An 18,540-nucleotide genomic window follows, 5' to 3' on the forward strand; every position below is an offset into this window, starting at 1 on the left:
AGATAGAATGTGCCCGCATTACGTCATCGGATGTGGGGTTAGATTGCGTGAAACGCATTACAAAGGCCATGCTGTATAACGGTTCTGTTCTGTAATTAGATTGCTTGGCGCTGTTTTAAGTGTCCTGTTTTTGTATGATAATTTATAGAAGATGTTCTATTGCCCGACAGTCTCCAAATGATTGATGATTTGGGGTTTTCAGGCTGCAGCCGGTACATACAAGAAGTCGATCTCTGGAGCTGCGAGCCATGCGGCGGTGATTAATGCGCAAAATGCCACTTTTTCTTCTGCCGCTGAAGCTGTTAAGAGTCCCCTTACTATGTGAGACGACTTATAGTTTCATTTCCAAGGACGGCAAAGTGAAGAGTTTCATGTTAGGTGACACGAAACACACGGATCGCGAGTCTATTCAGGGAGGAAGACGTTGTTTCCAGAGCCAAGGAAGGGCTGAAATTAGACGCAGAAAGCTGCCGCTTCTGGGCTCCGACTGCGTATTTTTTAGAGAGAGATTTTGTATTTCCACGTTTGACTTCTAACTAGAAGCCGGTTTACGCAGAAGGGTCTTCGTCTGCCCCTTGAACCCGCCGCGTGTCAGCGTTAGGGCTCTGCCCCTGCCACGGATGCCGCATGCTCATGTAACGCATTTCTGTTTTACTTGGTGTAGCTCCTGATGCAGTTTTGATTTCTCGGCATAGAAAAAAAGTACATTTCACTATTAAAAAATGCTTGTAATTTTCTATTTCAACTGTACATATTTTTAAACTGTGTAGTTTTTTGCCAAGAGATCATATTTTGGTTGTTTTGTAAAATGTTATTAAAAAGTTAATATTGTGTTTTTTGCTCTTTTATAATAGTTTTATACACTTATTTACACGTGAAATGGTAAAACATTGAGGTATTTTCTGTAATTTAAGAACATTATTTCAATTGGTTTTGGGATTCCGGATTGCCTGTAAAATAACTTAATCAGGCAAATATAAAATAATGAGTAATAATCAGAATGTGTTGATAGAGGAGACGGCACTTTAACGTTCCTGGCGCTTTTTGCATATTTAATATGTGGAGAGGAAAAAAAAAATTACTCTTTGGCAGGAATTTTGCCTCCTTGAATTTTTATTTTCAAATCACCCAAACCTACATGTTTGTGTTTTTTTGTTGTTTTTTACTAAAACACTGAAAGGCATCCGAACTCTGGGAACGTTACAGAGACGCAGAAGAAATACTAAACTCCACAGCAGAGAAGCTTAATGGGTTCCGCAGTGGCGTGTTCATCCCATTCACCGGATACATGCGCGATAACACGCTAATCGCACTCTACATATAGCGAAATGATTTATTTAACGCAATGGGAGATACACGCTTAATGTACATGGTTTGCATACGTGTTAAAGTCCCTTCCTGAGCATGTTACGGTGTTGCTGTCACTGTTATAGTCACGTTAACCGGGTCGTCCCCTGGAGGCTCAGCTTTTTGGGATACGGCGTTATCGGTATTATCAGGAGCAGGAAGCTCATTTACCTCTGGAAGAAAAATATAATTAAAGAAAACGAAAAGTATCCAAAAAAAAAACCCAACCCCCCCCCAAAAAACATCAAGGGATACTGAGTAAAAACAAAGACACACTCCCCGCCATATTAACCGTTACATTTATCAAAAATAGGAGTTTGCGAGAGAGATGAACATTTCTTTCTTTTCTTGTGTAATAAGAAGCCAACACCAGGGAGCTTCTTCTGTTAAATCCGCGAGCCGCCCCCTGTATAATGTATAGATAAATCAGTGACTGCCCCCTGTATAATGTATAGTAAATCAGCGACCGACCCCTGTATAATGTATAGATAAATCAGTGAGCCGGCCCCCTGTATAATGTATAGTAAATCAGCGAGCCGGCCTCCTGTATAATGTATAGTGAAATCAGCGAGCCGCCCCCTGTATAATGTATAGATAAATCAGTGAGCCGCCCCCTGTAAAATGTATAGATAAATCAGTGAGGCGCCCCCTGTATAATGTATAGATCAATCAGCGAGCCAGGGGCCCCTGTATAATGTATAGTTAAATCAGTTAGTATAACGAGAAAGTGATTACCATTAGAAATATTTGCGGTCATGTCTTCTGCTGTTGGGCTTGTGACGCTCTCAGCACCGGCCCCATCACCGGCAGTCTCTGCATCTTCTGGATTTCGGATATTCTCCCGAGCCTCGGCTCTCGCCCTGTATCGGGCATTTTGGGGACATTAACCGGGTGACAGTAAACAGAGAACGGTCTGCTCTATTTCTACAAAACAAACATCTGACATTCTGATTCTCGTTGGACTCCAGACCTCCCCAGCCGGGGAACCGATTTGTTCCACCAACTATATTTGCCGGTTCCAGAGCTGGTGGCAAACAAAAGTGCTCATCACTCTCAGCCAAAACAGCCATAAAAGAAAGTGCAGGTTCAGAAGGAAGAGCTGAGAGAATCACTAAGGTCCCGCCAAACGTTTCTCTTTCATTTGGGCTTTTTACCAAAGGGAACTTTATAGCAACAGAAAAATATTAACAGTTAACTATTTAGGCACTTTTGGTATTTTTACATCTTCAATTTGTTAAAAAATCATTCTGCAGCTTTTCTTATTATATTACTTTACAGACACAAACTGAATGAAGTAGAACAAGGAAACTGGAGGTATTTACAATATTACCCTTCCACGAAGCTAACAAGGCAGTGCTGTGTGAAACGAAGTCACTTATGACATCACACAATCCTGGTTAGTAGGCGAAATAGAGACACTAGTAAGCAATCGACATAAAGAAAGATGTTACTTACGGTCTGAAGAACATATCGTGGAGCCCTGGGCAAGAAAGAAGATGTCAAGATATGTGCCAATGAATGTAAATAGAACAAAACAATTCCAAGTGAGTTTATTATTGGCCAAATCTAGCACCATGACAAATGTAATGAAATGTTTTTTATAGATTTTTTGTGTTTAACAAAAAAAATGCCTTTTGTTTAATTCCAGATTGTGAAATGTTTTATTCACTCAAGACCCCAAATCTGCATTATATTCTTGCAGACGCGTGCACTGCACAAACCGGGCCAAGAACAGGAGACGTCTGAGACCCTGGGAGCATAAACTCCCATCCTCTGGGGCAGGTGGGGTATAGAAACCCCACTTCCTGGGGCAGGTGAAGTACAAAAACCCAATATCATAGGGCAGGCGCTGTGATAGGCCTTGTGCCGGTGTCATGAAGTCCCCTACTCTGCCACGCCACCACCCTGTGTTCCACGTTGTCTGATGGATCCCCCCCGCGGCAGGGTCCTCCGACGAGCCCCGCTCCTCTTCTGATCTGGTCTCCCGCACTACACCGGCTGTCTGCAACCTTTGTTCTTGGAGGATCACCACTAAGTCTCATGGCTACCTGAACACAAAAGGCTCAACCCCAGGGGGAATCAGCTGGAGGGGGAAGAAATCTGAGACAGACCGTCCTTCTCTTGCGGGGACACAGACCGTCCAGTCCTGCAACAGGGTCTCCTCTGGAAGCTGAGAGCGACAATCCGGGGGCAAGTACGGTCCAGAAACCCCAATATACTGAGCAAGGTACAGTAGTGAAACCCCCGTCTATTGGGCAAGTATGCCACTAAAACCCCCATCTCCTAAAGCAGGTACAGTAAAGAAACCCACATTTTCTGGGGCAATAAATGAGTGATGTATGACGGTGCCTCTGGGTGACACTTACTTGGGTTGTTTTCTCGATTCCTTACAATGTATTGAAAGACCAAAAGGCTGGCAACTGTCGCCACAATCATACCCGTGACAGCAGCCCCTATGACAGCCGGGTAGGCATTAAACGGAGGATCAGCTGCAAGAAACAAACGGTTAACGAGATCATTGGGAAAATACTAATTTTAGCCCTGGAAAAGTTAAAAATGCCAGAATCCGGACAACTTGACTGAAATGTGAAATGAGAGAAAAGAAATCCCTGCTACCCACACAAAATGCACATTCAGCTTGGGGTATCCAGCCCAAAATCTACATCAACACTGTTGCCTTTCCAGCTTTTTGTGTTTCTGTGATCAGCTATAGTTGGGCCTGACGCGCTCGACTCACGATGCCAATGTTTTTTGTGATTTTTTTTTTTTTTTTTTTATAATGGCTGATCACAATTTCATTGTTACTTCTATTAATAGGATTTTTAGCAACTGCCATCTAAAAAACATATAAAAGCTGTTAATCACATTTTTGGGTCTCTGTTGCCTACATCCCGACTTGTAACACATTGACTCTATTTATTAAATTCATTTCTAGACAATCAAATTGCTTGCAAACAAAGGCTACAGAGAAACATCCATACAATCTTTTTCATATATGTCGAATTACTAAAGATGTTTGAATAAGAAACGCAAAATACCAAATCCACAAAGACAAACATGCAAGAAAGACAAAAGGATTCGGGGAACTCTCTGGTCAGACAGATAACGAGATCTGGGGAGTGTTTCGTAAATGTTTTCAAGAAATTTTCAAAATGTAGCGAAGACGCCGATGCCCAGCGATGGAAACCCGGATTTTATTAGCAGACAGGAGGCTTCATATTATGCTTATCTCCCCGAACAGCTCCAAAATAGCAGCAAAGAAACAAATACAGCAACTGAACAGTTCAGATATTTTAAATTCAGTTATAACACTCGCCAAATTCAACCCAAAATATCACAACGTAAAGCGCCCAAAAGTCCATAAATGCTTTCTTGGCTGCTTCCAGGGAGTATTATTGTGACGCTTCTATTAATAAAATGTATTTTGAATCAAATCTTTTGTTTATACTCATTTATTGCTGATTTTTTGGATCTACTTCAGTAACAGGCGCTGTGTCTACGGGCATAGCGGGGTGTTTTACAGAATAGTTAAGTACTTTGTGAATAATAGTTCATCCGTCGTGACCTTCAGAAACATCATTATGCTCCATGTTTTCTTAGTATGCGAGAAGCGGCCGTTTTTGCGCATGCACCGTACCTCAACCTGTATACTATAGCTGATTGTGAACAGGACGCTCCTGCCCTGCGCGCGTTTTGGTGTATTTGCACGCATTAAGCTATAAACTTGGCACTCATCGCACGCCATATTGGTCTTGGTTTACCTGGTGTTTTCACTTCTGAAGGAAATCCTGTAGTTCTGTGGTTAACTGCAAGAATCCTAAAGGCATAAACAATGGCAGGGTCTAATCCACCAAGCTTGTGGCCTCGGATGTCAGGCTCTATGTCACTAGCCACGGTGTCCCATAATGTAGTTTGGGCAGACCTCCTCGGACCAGGAAAAGAGCGGATACTCGCTTGCCTCTGTACCATAAAACCCGTAAGGTCCCCGGTCCCCTGGGTCATCCACTCCAGATCCACTTCTGTCCTCTGACGGCTGTAGAGGAGTTTACTGATCGTCACGTTCGGAGGAGTCGGATATTCTGTTGACAAAGTAATTTTAGCTGTAATGGCTGCTAATGGTCTTGTTTGCACTTTTCTGAAACATTTTGTTAATTCAAGCATAAACCCCTTAAGGACAATGGGCTGTCCATTAACACCAATGCATTGAACAGGCTTTGTCTTAAGCATGGTTGCATTTTTCTATATAAAACATTCCATTCCCTAATTCCAAGGGTTTATTGTTTTAAGGGTCTTTTGTGGATTACGTATCCTCCATGATTCTGGAAACATAATCGTTACATTTAAGGCCCATGCTGACTGCTATACTTTCTTTTCATGCTAACTTTTCAAACAAAAGGATTTATGTGCCAGGGCCTCTTAATAAACCCTCGGGTACAGACCAAGAACCTGTGCGCAGGCAGGGATCCGTTAGTTGGCTCTGTGTGGCCCCCGGTACGTCAGCAGCCCACCACGTCGGACAATGTGAACTGACAATAAATAAAGTGTCATCTTCAGCTGCTCTTACTGTATAGCCACATACATTTAACGTTCAATGTACTTAACACGTCGCATCGCGCTTCTTACACAACGAGCACCATCTCTACGTACTTTTCACGTGGAGTCGGATGAAAAGGGAAGAGTTTCCTACGGCATTGAACGCGAGGCAGCGATACAGTCCGCTGTCCATATTCCACTCTGCCTCTCGCAGAATCAGAACCGACCCACCATTTTCCTTCGTAATTCCATATTTTTGTGAGTCTGGGACAATTTCTTTGTTCTTGTTATTGTACCAAATGATCTCAGAAGTGAGGTTTCCCCCTTTCAGGTAGCAGGTCATTTGGGCTTCGCTTCCTTCAAGTACCCAAACCTCTTTTTCTGAAGCATTCAGGATTGGGGCCTCTGGCAAAAACAAAGTGATGGGAATTTGATGTATATTTTTATTTTTGACTTCACAAATGATTGCAGTTTTAATGAATCCTCTACACGGTAAAATAATCCAGTGACAGCAAGTGAGGGGCTGTGATTACCTCTGGGGCATTTAAAATGCTACTTGGAGAAAAGCAACAAGTCACATGAGAACACTTTGGCGGTCTGTAATTGGGACATTGGGTGAGTGGAATAGAGCACCCTACCCAGGGTGGCAGAAGGGGGGGGGACTAGTACCTGTGCAAGCCGGAGGGCCTGGCTTACCTGATTTGTCACGGGCCCCCTCATTTACACGGCCCCTTTGCTGGTGTGGGTTAGCAACGGACATGGGGTGGGATGGGGCAGGGGCCCCGGCGGGTTACTGAAGGAAAGCCTGCGTTTTGCGCCGCTCCAAGCATTCTCACGATCTTTGTAGCAGGGGAGCTCAACATGGACAGAGTGAGGGGGATGGCTGGAGCGCAGTACAATGTAAGGAATTGGGGGACTCTCCTGTGCCTCCTGCCTCCAGTCGAAAAACAGAAGCCCCCTTACAGTCTTCACCCTACGTTAAGGTAATAAATATCGAGGAAAATAGAGCCACCTGTAATCAGCAAAATATTGGTCTACAATAGGGCCGGGGTTCCCTTCCAGCAAAAATGGCAGAGGTTAGTACGTCAGAGAAATTGAAACATGCTTGCGCAGGCATAAGGCTATCCTTAATATAAAACCAGACCAAGGATCAAGTAGGAATATCTTGCACCATCTGGACAAATGGCCACCGGTCATGTGATCATTCGGAGTAGAAGATTTATGTTTCTGTCCCAAAGTTCTCCCCCATTTGTAACCAGCGATTGACATCTTACATCTGTATTACCTATTTCAGTTTCTCTTACCAAGGAGTACACGGCACTGCTTTGCCTCTGGGTACATGGGGTGCAGCGCCGTGCAGGTAAACAGCTGGCCATTATATGACGGATCCGATTTCAAGACATATATGTTGGAAGAGTCCTTGGTGTCGCTGATCCCCCTGTTATTCCATTCAAGGCTGGCACGAGGGAGACCCCCAGGCCACTCACAAGTCAACATGACAAACTCATTTTGCTTTGTGGCGACTGCAGAACAGTTTGGAGAACCAGCAGGGATTGCTAAGTACAGAAACAAGAATGCCTTGTAAGCATTTCACATGCAGTATGTTATCACACAACTGCTACGCGGTATCACGCAACTGCTACGCGGTATCACGCAACTGCTACGCGGTATCACGCAAATGCAACGAGTTATCACGCAAATGCAACGCGTTATCACGCAAATGCTACGCGTTATCACGCAAATGCTACGCGTTATCACGCAAATGCTACGCGTTATTGGAGGATGACCACTGCACTGATGCCAAAAGTATCATTTAGATTAGATTTTACAAATATCCTTAAGAACATGCCTCTTACAGTAATGGTTTAAATATCAGGTACCTCTCACTGCTCCAGCCAGACAACTGTTTACCCCTTTTAACTGCATTTTCTTTTATGTAAAGTTTAAGGGATTTTATCTCCTGATTGAAATCTGTAAACAAGGGCCAAGTCTTCCATAGCTATCAAACATCTAGATCAGGGGTGTCCAACCTGCGGCCCTCCAGCTGCTGCAGGACTACATCTCCCATACTCTTCAGCCAGCACCTTCGCTGAAAGAGCATTATGGGAGATGTAGTCCTGCAGCAGCTGGAAGGCCGCAGGTTGGACACCCCTGATCTAGAGTTTAGTAATGGCTCGGGAGCTGATTTGTTACCCACCACTACTTTACTACCTTTAAAGACAATTTAGGTTTCAATCAATCAAAGAAAAAACCTTGGAATATGACGCATGTGTCAATCACACAAACAGAATCGCCAAAGACCCCAAGATGGCGCAGCTGGAAGAGATTTTACTGTTTGGAATGGTGCTGACATCGCAGAGAATAAGTTCTCTAGAAACTGACGCTAAAAGTTTCTGTTCTACTTGGATAAAAGATAAATTGCGCTCTATGTATGTAAAACTAATTGGCAAGAACAGTTCTGTCATTTTATTCTTTCTTCTGACATAAAAACATTCATAGTAACAGGAAGATAATCCTAGAACCACAGGTTTTCTGACTCTGGTGTTGTGATTTCCCCCCCCCGAGATGTTTTACATGAATAACCCCGATACTCACAGATGGTGGTGCTGCAGGAAATGTCTTTTCTGAGGGCCGGATGGGAGATTGCGCAGGTATATGTGCTCCCGTTTTGAACCTCTCCCCCTTTGTAGACCTTTGTTGCATTTGAATTTGTCGTAATTTCATTAACCTCTTCTCTCATTTTTGTCCAGCGAACCTGCGCCAGAGGATGTCCTCCTTCCCACGAACACCAAAGAGCCACCTCCATGTAATGATTACGGGACAGAGCGGTGCACACGGGGGATCCCTCGGGTAAATCTGGGCATAACATACCGTGAGGATCCACCAAAAAGACCAGTGACACAAGTTAATGATTTAACAAAATGGCTTGCTTCCAAAATAATTATAGCAAATATGGTGCAAACAGATCATTAGCAAACTTCCCAGAATAAAACAGAACTGGGAGACATATTTATGTCTGTAAATACCATTAATTCCACAACCAAGATCCAACAATGCAAGAATTTTCTAAAGTAGTTGTTAAATTAAACAAATCTGATAAACATTAACTGAGACACCGGGAAAGGCGTTAACCGAGACACCGGGAAAGGCGTTAACCGAGACACCGGGAAAGAAGTTAACCGAGACACCGGGAAAGAAGTTAACCGAGACACCGGGAAAGAAGTTAACCGAGACACCGGGAAAGAAGTTAACCGAGACACTGGTATGTTCAAACCCTAGCAGGTTCATATCCTATCAGGGTCAACTCAGCCTTTATCCCTTTGAGGCAGATAAATGAGAACCATTAATTGGTTAATAATAAATTTTTCAGCTGCTGATTCGGTTAAACCTGCACCATGCACTAAAAAAGCATTCTGAGTCCCACTGGGAGAAAGACGCTTTATAAATACTAGTTGTTATCATCCGAGACAATGGGAAAGGCATCAACCAAGACTCTGGAACATCAGTCTTCTCATTAGTAAACCTTCCTTCCACGTACCGTAAGAAATGGGACGCTTTTTGCAAAGCGCTCTGTCTGCCCCATTACCTGCCCCTATTCACACGTCTGATGCGAGATGCAGAGGCTGCACTTATTTAAGGAAAAGTCTAAATTCCTCTAACAATAGAATTTCATCTTTCATACAATTGTGTAAAAAAAATAAATACATTTTCTGTGTCTGACCAGAGAGTTTGCAGAAAATACAAACATGTTTAGCAAAGCACTACGTTTTCAGTTTCTCTTTGTGGATTGGGATATGTAGTCGTGTTCTTAAAGACAATGACTAAATACATTCATGATTTTAAGTGTGCGAAGAGCATTGTAAAACACGCTGGGGCTTTGTATCGGATTTAAAGAAGAGCTATGACGCTTTGGACTCCGGGGAGATGATCACTTCCATCGTTATTCGTTGGTTGGTTTGTTTTGTGGGCTCAGTCAGTTTACATATAATGTGCATGATTTCTATACGCTGCTACGCAATGTCTACAACGCCACACCGTTTGCGGCTTCATTCTTTAGAGCTAGGCTTAATGTTTTCCGCCCAGCCGAGCGCAGGTCATTTGGCATTTTATAGAAACGAATGGTTTGCACCATGTTAGCTGTGGAAAAACAGGAAAAAGTGGGGTTAAAGTGATGCCATTTGCTGGCTTTCTGAGGGTTTGATTGCAAGTTTTCAAGACCAAGTTGTCCTTTCAAACGCTCAGTTAGCCGATAAATGTATCATTTTAACTCCACTTCTTGTCCCGTAGAAACTAAGACAGCGTGTCATTGCGTCAGATGCCACATTTTCTTTCAGGCTAATCTAAAATAAGTAATTGACTTTGCTCAGTTTAATATGGATGGGAGGCACACAATTCTATCTCTATCCCTCTGCTAATACAAAACACACAGAGCAAAGGAAAGCATAGGGGAGGAGAGGGAAAAGTATTAACTCGTGGCTCACTCACAATAGACGCTCAGAGAGATTGTAAGCTGAGTGCGTGTGTTGAGGTGAAAGTTTTTGGCCAGGCAGGTGTACAATCCAGTCTGACTGCGGGATATCCGTGGAATGACGTACATCTGTCCAGAATAGATCTGGGAATTGTTGTAAAACCAGATGTAATGGCACGGCGGATTGGAAGAAGCCGTACAATTCAGGGTGACCTCCTCCTGTTCGTTGGCTGCGAACCCGTTCTCACTGATGGCATACGGTTTGATTTCAATAACCGGTTCATCGGGACCATCTGAAAACCATAGAAACACAGAATACGACCATATGAAATAAGACAGAATGCAACCAATTCTAACCAATTATGGATTTACTCTGCAATAGAAGTGGATTCCCTAGACCCAAAATTGTAACGCCAGAGACAAAAGGGAATCAAGTCCCCGGGGCTTTTCCTGGCTTTGTGTCATTTTATACAGGTGTCCCTGAGCTGTGAAAAATCTGAGAACGCAAGACGTTTCCAGGACTCGGCTGTTATGGGGAGCAGCTGCTCCAGAATCATTGCCAAGTATGTACAGGTAGATGTTTATTCTGATCTAGATACCCAGACCTGGGGAGGCAGACCGGGGGGATGGCTAGCCCTAGAAATCAGAAGATCAGACACCCTGGGGTGCAGATGAAAGAGAGATCCCCCAACCGGCCCACTAACACTATGGAGGACTGAAGGTGATGGGGTGCTGCCCTGGTACAGGCCTATGATAATGGGGTAACAAATACCCCACTGTCTGCACTTGCAGCAAGTAACACCAGATGAGGGCTGACAAGAGGGAAGGTGGGCACTAACCACCTGATCGGCTCTGATTTAAAGACTATGGCTCACTGGCTGAAGAATCTTTACCAGAACAATGGCTTTTAGGCAGCATTTGCACAGCGAATGGGCTCTTTTTTGAGGTTCCTATGCATTGTGCATTGTCTACTAAATGTGTTTTTCGGCTGCTTGATAATTGGACCACCTGGCTGGTCTTGCCAACCCTGAGAAAGACAGATTATATATGTCTGCTGGACACACACTCATCCATGGATGGGGGATCAATGTTTCGGAAATAAACGTGCCACTTACAGATGACATCAAGGTACTGCCTTCCACTCGTCTCTTTGTTCACAGAGTTTCTTACGGTGCATGTGTACCAACCGGTATGTGTCCTATTAACCGATGTCAGGGTTAGCACACTGCCCAGACCCTCGGGAACTGGAAAAGTGCCCTCTTGGATGATGTGACGGTGCCAGGTATATGAAATGGGGCCTGTGCCATTTTTCACAGAGCAGGTGAGCAGAACTGGAGACCCTTCCACTGGGACGGAGTCGTTAATTTGCAAGGTGGGCTTTAAGACAGGAACTGAAAAGAAAGTGAATGAAATGACACAGGATGAAATGTGTGGCAGAATAAATATGTCCTCACGTGGGGATTCATCAACCCATCCGTGTGCAAACACCGCAAACTAAAGAAATAGGAAAGGATTCTTCTAATGTTTGCCACGGTGCATCCCCAAATGCAAATGTACTGGATTAAAGAGATGGATTATTTATGCTGTGTCCTGCGGTGTTGCACGTGGTTAGATTGTTGGCATGACGGTTTCGTACGAGCTCACGGATTGATCGTTGGAATCGGTGCATCTGTAACCACGGCCTATACATCGCACACATCGTGCCATTAGTGTAGGCGACTGGGGATTAAACCCGATAGGTCTGTCATTACAACAGGCAGATCTGTCGTTAAACATGTGAATTTCATTATCAGCGCAGGTAGGTCTGTTTATAGACAATGCAAACATTTTTTTTAATGGTAGACCATGCCAGAAATTGCTAAATTGGCTAAATCATTGACCTGAAGAGGCATCTTGAAGACAGAAATTGTTAATTTTTCTCCATGGTATCTTTCTTTAATTGGGATTTTTGACACTTATTATAGGGATGAACTTTGTATAAAGGATAACAAATCCATAGGATTAGGAGAGCCCCTACACATCAGATACAGGACTCACTAGACTGCAAAGGATTCATTGACACTGACCAATTAATCAATCTATAGGTGACAAAACCCACCAAAAGATCAGAAAGTGTTAGTAACCTAGAATGTTAAGATCAATGTACACACGGGTGAACGTCCCATTCTTGTAGGTCCCTTGACATATAAATCGGCCTTGAGCTTCCAACTGGAGATTCGCTATGACCAGGGAACTGTTTTTCAAGCTGACATCCCCCAGAAAGGCTGCCTCCTTGTGTACCCCGCGATTACGGGCAATTAATATAGGCCAATCTGTCCCAATCTTTATGAAATTCCAGATGAAACTATCGTCTGATTCCGCACACTGGAGCTCCATGGAACGGGCCACAACAGCGTCTATTTTCAGTTCCCAAACCACTTCATTCTGAGGATCTAACATCTGACCTGGATGGAAGCAAAACAAGGAGAAACGTCTGTTTTATACCCCTGATACTGACAAACCATGGCCCCCACAATAGCCCAGTCAAACCTAAGATGGAGTGTCTATCCGATCTGTCCCATAGCCTAACCCTAAATCCAAACACGACCTACCAACTGAGGTGGGGGGGGGCCCTGATGCCAACAGAAAAGGACATTCTCCAGCACAGCTTCCCCCCAATCCTAACAAAGCTTAATCAAATACAATGTGTCCCTCCATAATAACATACCCATGGTACTGCGCAATATGCTGGTGCTCTATATAAAACTGTTCATAAACCAACAGGGTTTGTGTCCCCCAATCCTAGAGGAAAACATTAGAACGGACAATATATGAAATTGACATTAATGCACATTAAGACATACTGGAGGATAAGAGGACCATTCAGTGTAACTCTTTGTTTTTTTTTTAAATGAAAATATGTTAAATTGCAATAAATACATGTCATGATACTTAACGTGTTTAGTGACTTTTCAAATTAACCTCCCATAACCCTTACGGGTTTTGTTCCAGTTGCACCACTGAATTGAATAGAAAAACTTTTGTATAATACACTCATGTACAACATGCTCATTTTTTATGAAATCTTTTCATAGAGGCCATGATATTTTACAGGTTTTTTTGTATTATTTTATACATTGCAGATAATAACTTTTTTTTTTTTAATTCCTCATGTGAAACATCATTCTTAATTCTGCGGAACTCCCAGAAATAATTCTTTAATGCTGTTAAATTTTGCCTCATTCATATTTAGTCAGGGAATATTTAACTGTCATGTAACACAAAAACAGGAAAAAGCGTAAGAGTCTGTTTCTTTGTGATTAAACCATCTGAAGGATGAGTGGAATCTGTTTGGTAACCCATTGTACAGCGCTATGGAATTTGATGGCGCTATATAAAACAATAAATAATAATAATAATAGTTTACATGCCCACCAGCCAACACATGTTTTATCTACCTAGAACAACACACTAGATTGTAAGCTCCTGTGTGCAGGGCCCTCCTCACCTGTTGTCTCTGGTAGTCAATTTGTTATATTACATACTACTTGTTATGTCCTGTCCACCCATTGTACAGCGCTACGGAATTTGATGGCGCTATATAAAACAATAAATAATATAAAAATTTGAGAAGGCAACTTGTGTCATGGGTTCAAAGGACATCTGAACATTACATGAAACTATTATGTAGAAGGAAGTTTCAATCCCTTGCTTTCTGGACTCTTCATCTATGAAGTATTTGTTATCGTTAAAGCCACAGATAATCATCTGGCGTCGCATCATAATCGTATATAGTGAAACATACGTGTAAACATGTTAATACTCACCCGGATCAGCATTATGGTGCTGGAAACCTAAACCTACATTAATCCCAGAGCAATAGACACCCTCTGAGGTCACAGTTTCTCGTTCTTCAGGGTCACCCTTGGCTTATCCCAGGACGCCTGTGGATTATTGGTAATGGTTTCCCTGTAATTTCCCCTGAAGTCCATATCTACAACCCTTCACAGATCGAGCTACACTAATTCACTGAAACAAATCACTTACCCCAGGACAGGATTGGTAAAATAGAAAAAAATACCAAAATGTTTTTTATACGGGATGTCCTTGTCAGCCTATACTCCATTTCTCCATATCGCAGAAGAAATTGGCATCCAATGTTGGCTTAAATGTAGTTCTTTGTCGTTTTAGTAAAAATCATACGACAACAGAACTTGCATCAAAGTTCTCTGCAATCACATCTGCCGGAATGTACTCCTGCCCGGCTGAGTGTGCTCTTCATCCACCGGCTCTAGTGTTACCCGTTAAATTATTCACTCCTATCTTGCTTCCGGTTACATACGGTCATTTTATCGCAATCTATAATGCAGGAGTCAGGTGAGTCTTTCTATTCATCCTGAAACCATCTTTTCCAAACCTTTTTTGCCTTGGCCAAGTACGTAACCTTTGTGTTGTTCAAGCATTTCCAGCACTCTAGAACATACACGCTAAGCATGATTTTACATCATTCTGTGGATTTTCTCCATACCAGATTAAAATTATTCACAATTATCAGGGACCCCAAGGTAATCAGCAGTGCAGGTCATCTGGCACCCAAGCCTGGTCTATTAATCATCCAATAATTACTTTCCTCTGGAGTCTGGACTATTGGGCTGGATGAGGCACTCCATTAGTCTTAAAATTGTTAGGCTAAAGGATCCCTGTTTAGCTCTCACACCTACATTGCCTCATTTCACCAGCCAATTAACAGACTATTCAAACCTTTCACACGTGACCCTAGCTGCTCAGATCTTTGTGCCTGATTTGCTAGCTAGCAGTCTGTGCGTCCAAATCCCCATCCCATTCCTTGCCCTGACCTTGTCTGATTCTGCCGGCTGCTGATTTCAGGTGCATTCAGTGGGACGGTAACATAGTAGCATAGTACAGATGCCTTTGTATATGAAGTGCACAATGTGGAGTAAAACATTTGCTTTTAGCCAGGCATGATAGGTCAACAACACCCCAAATCATTCGCTTTTAACTCCCCTGCCCATAGGAACCTCCTCTGTCCATCAGAAACAGGTAGCGTTCAGCCTGCCTGCTTCATGGTGTCCATCTAGTTCATCAGGTGCTGCGTGTGAAGCTGTTTCTAGTCATTCAGGGATCTCCAGTGAATGGTGTCAACAAAAACTCTACTAACTTCATGAGGAAACACTCGACCTCCCAGAGTCAGAAATCCACCTTCACGGCTCCAAATGAGAGACTTTGGGAAAACATGGAGACTTAGGAAATGACTACTGTGTAAATGTTACTTTTTATCCAGGATTAAGGTTATTTTATAATTATTTGTTTCATTGTTATTATTTTCTATTTAGATGCTCACTTGGGATTGTTGATAACATTATGACCACCTGCCTAATATGTGTAGATCCCCCCCTTTGACCTGTTGCAGCACAGACTAGACCTCTGAAGCTGCGCTGTGGTATCCGGCACCGAGACGTTAGCAGCAGATTCTTTAAGTCCTGTAACTTGCGAGGTGGGGCCTCCATGGATGCGTCCCGGTGCCGCGTGTTCTCCAGCAACCACCCGGCCATCCATGTGACGTTAAAGAAAACGTGATTCATCAGCCCGGCCACCTTCATCAATCGCTCCGGGGTCCAGTTCTTATGATCACAGGCCCATTGTAGGAGCTTTCAGCAGTTGACATGGGTCAGCGTGGGCACCCTGAATGGTCTGCGGCCCCATACACTACAAACTGTGATGCTCTGAGTGTTCTGACACCTTTCTATCAGTCACTTTTTCAGCAATTTCAGCTACAGCAGCGCGTCGGTTGCATTTGACAACATGGGCAGCCTTCGCCCCATGCGCATCGATGAGCGCCTTCAGTGGACCCCTTTTTATATATACCGACCACTGCAGACTGGGAACCCCCCACAGGAGCCGCAGTTTTGGATATGCTCTGACCTGGTCGTCTCGCCGTCACAATTTGGCCCTCGTCAAAGTCACTCAGATCCTCGCGCTGCCCATGTTTCCTGCTTCTAACACATCAATTGTGAGGATGAAATGTTCACTCGCTGCCTAATATATCCCCCCCACTGACAGGCGCCATGATATTATCTGTGTTATTCCCTTCACCTGTTAGTGATCAAAACGTTATGGCTGATGTGTGTGTATATATATATATATATATATATATATATATATATATATATATATACATACACACACGCACATATATACATATAATACCGGAGCACATGTGACATTGTCTTAATATCCCCCTTCAAAGTAATTCAAAGTAACAAGTGCAAAGTCCTGTGGGTAGTAAGAAATGAGAAGCGGTATTATGCTCAGCCGTCAGTCTGATATTACATCCTGAGGACCATCCTAGCTCCTGGGCATTAAATTTGTATTACACACTACCGTAAGCAGGATGCAGAGACAGGAAAAGAGCTAAAGCCTCGGATCAGGTTTGTCGGGCTATTATCCTCTGTGTGTCACGTGTGCTTCAGCTCTAAACAGAATGAATTTGCATTTTAAGAGGCATTTTCTGGAAATCATAATCTCTGGAGCTATATGATTGAGATTCCAACTAAACATATAAAATATCTGCTACACATATTGCTGTTTTAAAAAAAAATGCCTGGTAAGATTTGTGCAAATTAAAAATTCTGGATAAATTGGGGATAAGCAATTGGAACTTTCCAAAAAAACAGTTCTGGACATACAAACCCTGGAAAGATATAGTAATTCTAGAGAGAGTATGGAGAAGGAGCAACTAAAATGGGCAAGAAAGACTAAAGGATCTCAGTATGTCTGGATTGGGGGAGAGAGGGGATGGGAGAGAAAAGGAGATGGAAGAGAGAAGAGAGGATGGAAGAGAGAAGAGAGGATGGGAGACAGAAGGAGATGGGACAGTGAGGCGGGAGAGGAGAGACACTTAAATACATAAATGGATAAGGGCCAGGAGGGAGAGGGAAAGTTACTACAATAGACCAGAATCCAACACTAGAAGCTCAGAGGGAACGGAAGAAAGTTGTACTTTACCAAGAGGGTGATGGATAAGTGGAACAGCCTTCCAGCAGAAATAATAGAGACTAATACCCTGAGGACATTTAAACATGCATGGGATAAGTATATGGCTCCTGAATCTAAGAATCAAGAGCCGATTAAGGTTTGACTCTACAGCAGTCTGGGGAGACTGGCCGATGGTAATACAGTCTGAAGGGAATGGAAGAAGGCAGTGGAGTGTAGGGAGACTCTCAGACAGCAGCAAAGACGAGCAAATTGCAGTGGAGACCGGGAAGACTGCTAAATGGCAGCAGAGTATAGGGAGACTGTCAGCGAAGATGGGCAAATGGCAGCGGTGTGGGGATGCTGGCAGAAAGCAGCAGACTCTAGCAAACGGCAGCGGTGACTGCAAACGGCGGTGGAGTCTGGGAAGACATGGCAGCGGAGTGTGAGAGTAGAGATAGCTCTTAGCTTACAAGACCCCAAGAAAGCAAACAGGTCACGTCTGCCCAATAAGGAGGGCACCAGCTCAGTTTAACCAGAGATTTTCTACTTACGCAGCAACGCAAGCAATCAGGTGCGATAACAGCTATGTCTCCAAAGGTTATGGTAGCACGGAGTCCGGCTCAGGGAGATCACACGATGACAAATGCTGATAACACAGAAATAATACACAAGCAATGGTTAAACAAATTAACACTTTCCTCTCTGGATTATATTTAAAGGAACACTTTAGGGCCCCACCAATGATAATGTACATCAGTAACTGATAATGTACATGGAAGTAACTTAATATGAATTACCTCTTACCCAAAGGAAGTAGAGAAAAAATGTACTTACCTACTGAATAAACTATTCATAATGCAGGGCTGGCTCCCTTATTAAACTATACACCATACAGGACTGACTCACCAACTAAAATATGCACCATACAGGGCTGGCTCATTAATTGAACTATAAAGTTTAAGTTCACTGACTGGGTGGTAGATAAATGCAACAGCGTCCCAGCAGAAGTAGTAGGCACTAACGCAGTGATGGAATTTAAACGTGCATGTGAATAGGCATGCGGTTCTTGACTCATGAAAAAACTATATAGACTCATAAAGGCTTGGGCTTTTCACTCTAAAAACGAAATTGGTTGAACAGCTGTCATTGGTTTTTGGGTCTCATTATTTAAGCGGTTATCCTGTAGCCCCTTCATAGCTTGTAATATTTCTCATTCA

General features: G+C 43.2%; 1 protein-coding gene across 1 annotated transcript; it reads right to left on the minus strand.

Moving 5' to 3' along the window:
* Positions 1–1,407: 1,407 nt before the first annotated feature.
* LOC149272628 (V-set and immunoglobulin domain-containing protein 10-like 2) lies at positions 1,408–13,059 on the minus strand. The gene is made up of 12 exons (XM_089506885.1): positions 13,056–13,059; positions 12,472–12,792; positions 11,464–11,739; positions 10,366–10,641; positions 8,476–8,736; positions 7,185–7,436; positions 5,995–6,285; positions 5,109–5,426; positions 3,714–3,836; positions 2,803–2,827; positions 2,083–2,207; positions 1,408–1,520 (listed from the first exon to the last, which is right to left on the minus strand). The coding sequence occupies exons 1-12, from the start codon at positions 13,057–13,059 to the stop codon at positions 1,408–1,410; spliced, it is 2,385 nt and encodes a 794-aa protein (XP_089363011.1).
* Between the last annotated feature and the right edge of the window lie 5,481 nt (positions 13,060–18,540).

Source organism: Sceloporus occidentalis, unplaced genomic scaffold, assembly GCF_023333645.1.
Source record: "Sceloporus occidentalis isolate IW3139 unplaced genomic scaffold, rSceOcc1.0.p SCAF_430, whole genome shotgun sequence".
NCBI lineage: Eukaryota > Metazoa > Chordata > Lepidosauria > Squamata > Phrynosomatidae > Sceloporus > Sceloporus occidentalis.

Excerpts from the sequence above, each read along its gene's own strand:
- LOC149272628 (XM_089506885.1), bottom strand. Across the intron at positions 7,437-8,475 it reads TTCCTGCAGCACCACCATCT|CAATCCCTGCTGGTTCTCCA; the intron begins GTGAGTATCGGG and ends TTCTGTACTTAG. Across the intron at positions 6,286-7,184 it reads GCAGTGCCGTGTACTCCTTG|AGGCCCCAATCCTGAATGCT; the intron begins GTAAGAGAAACT and ends TGTTTTTGCCAG.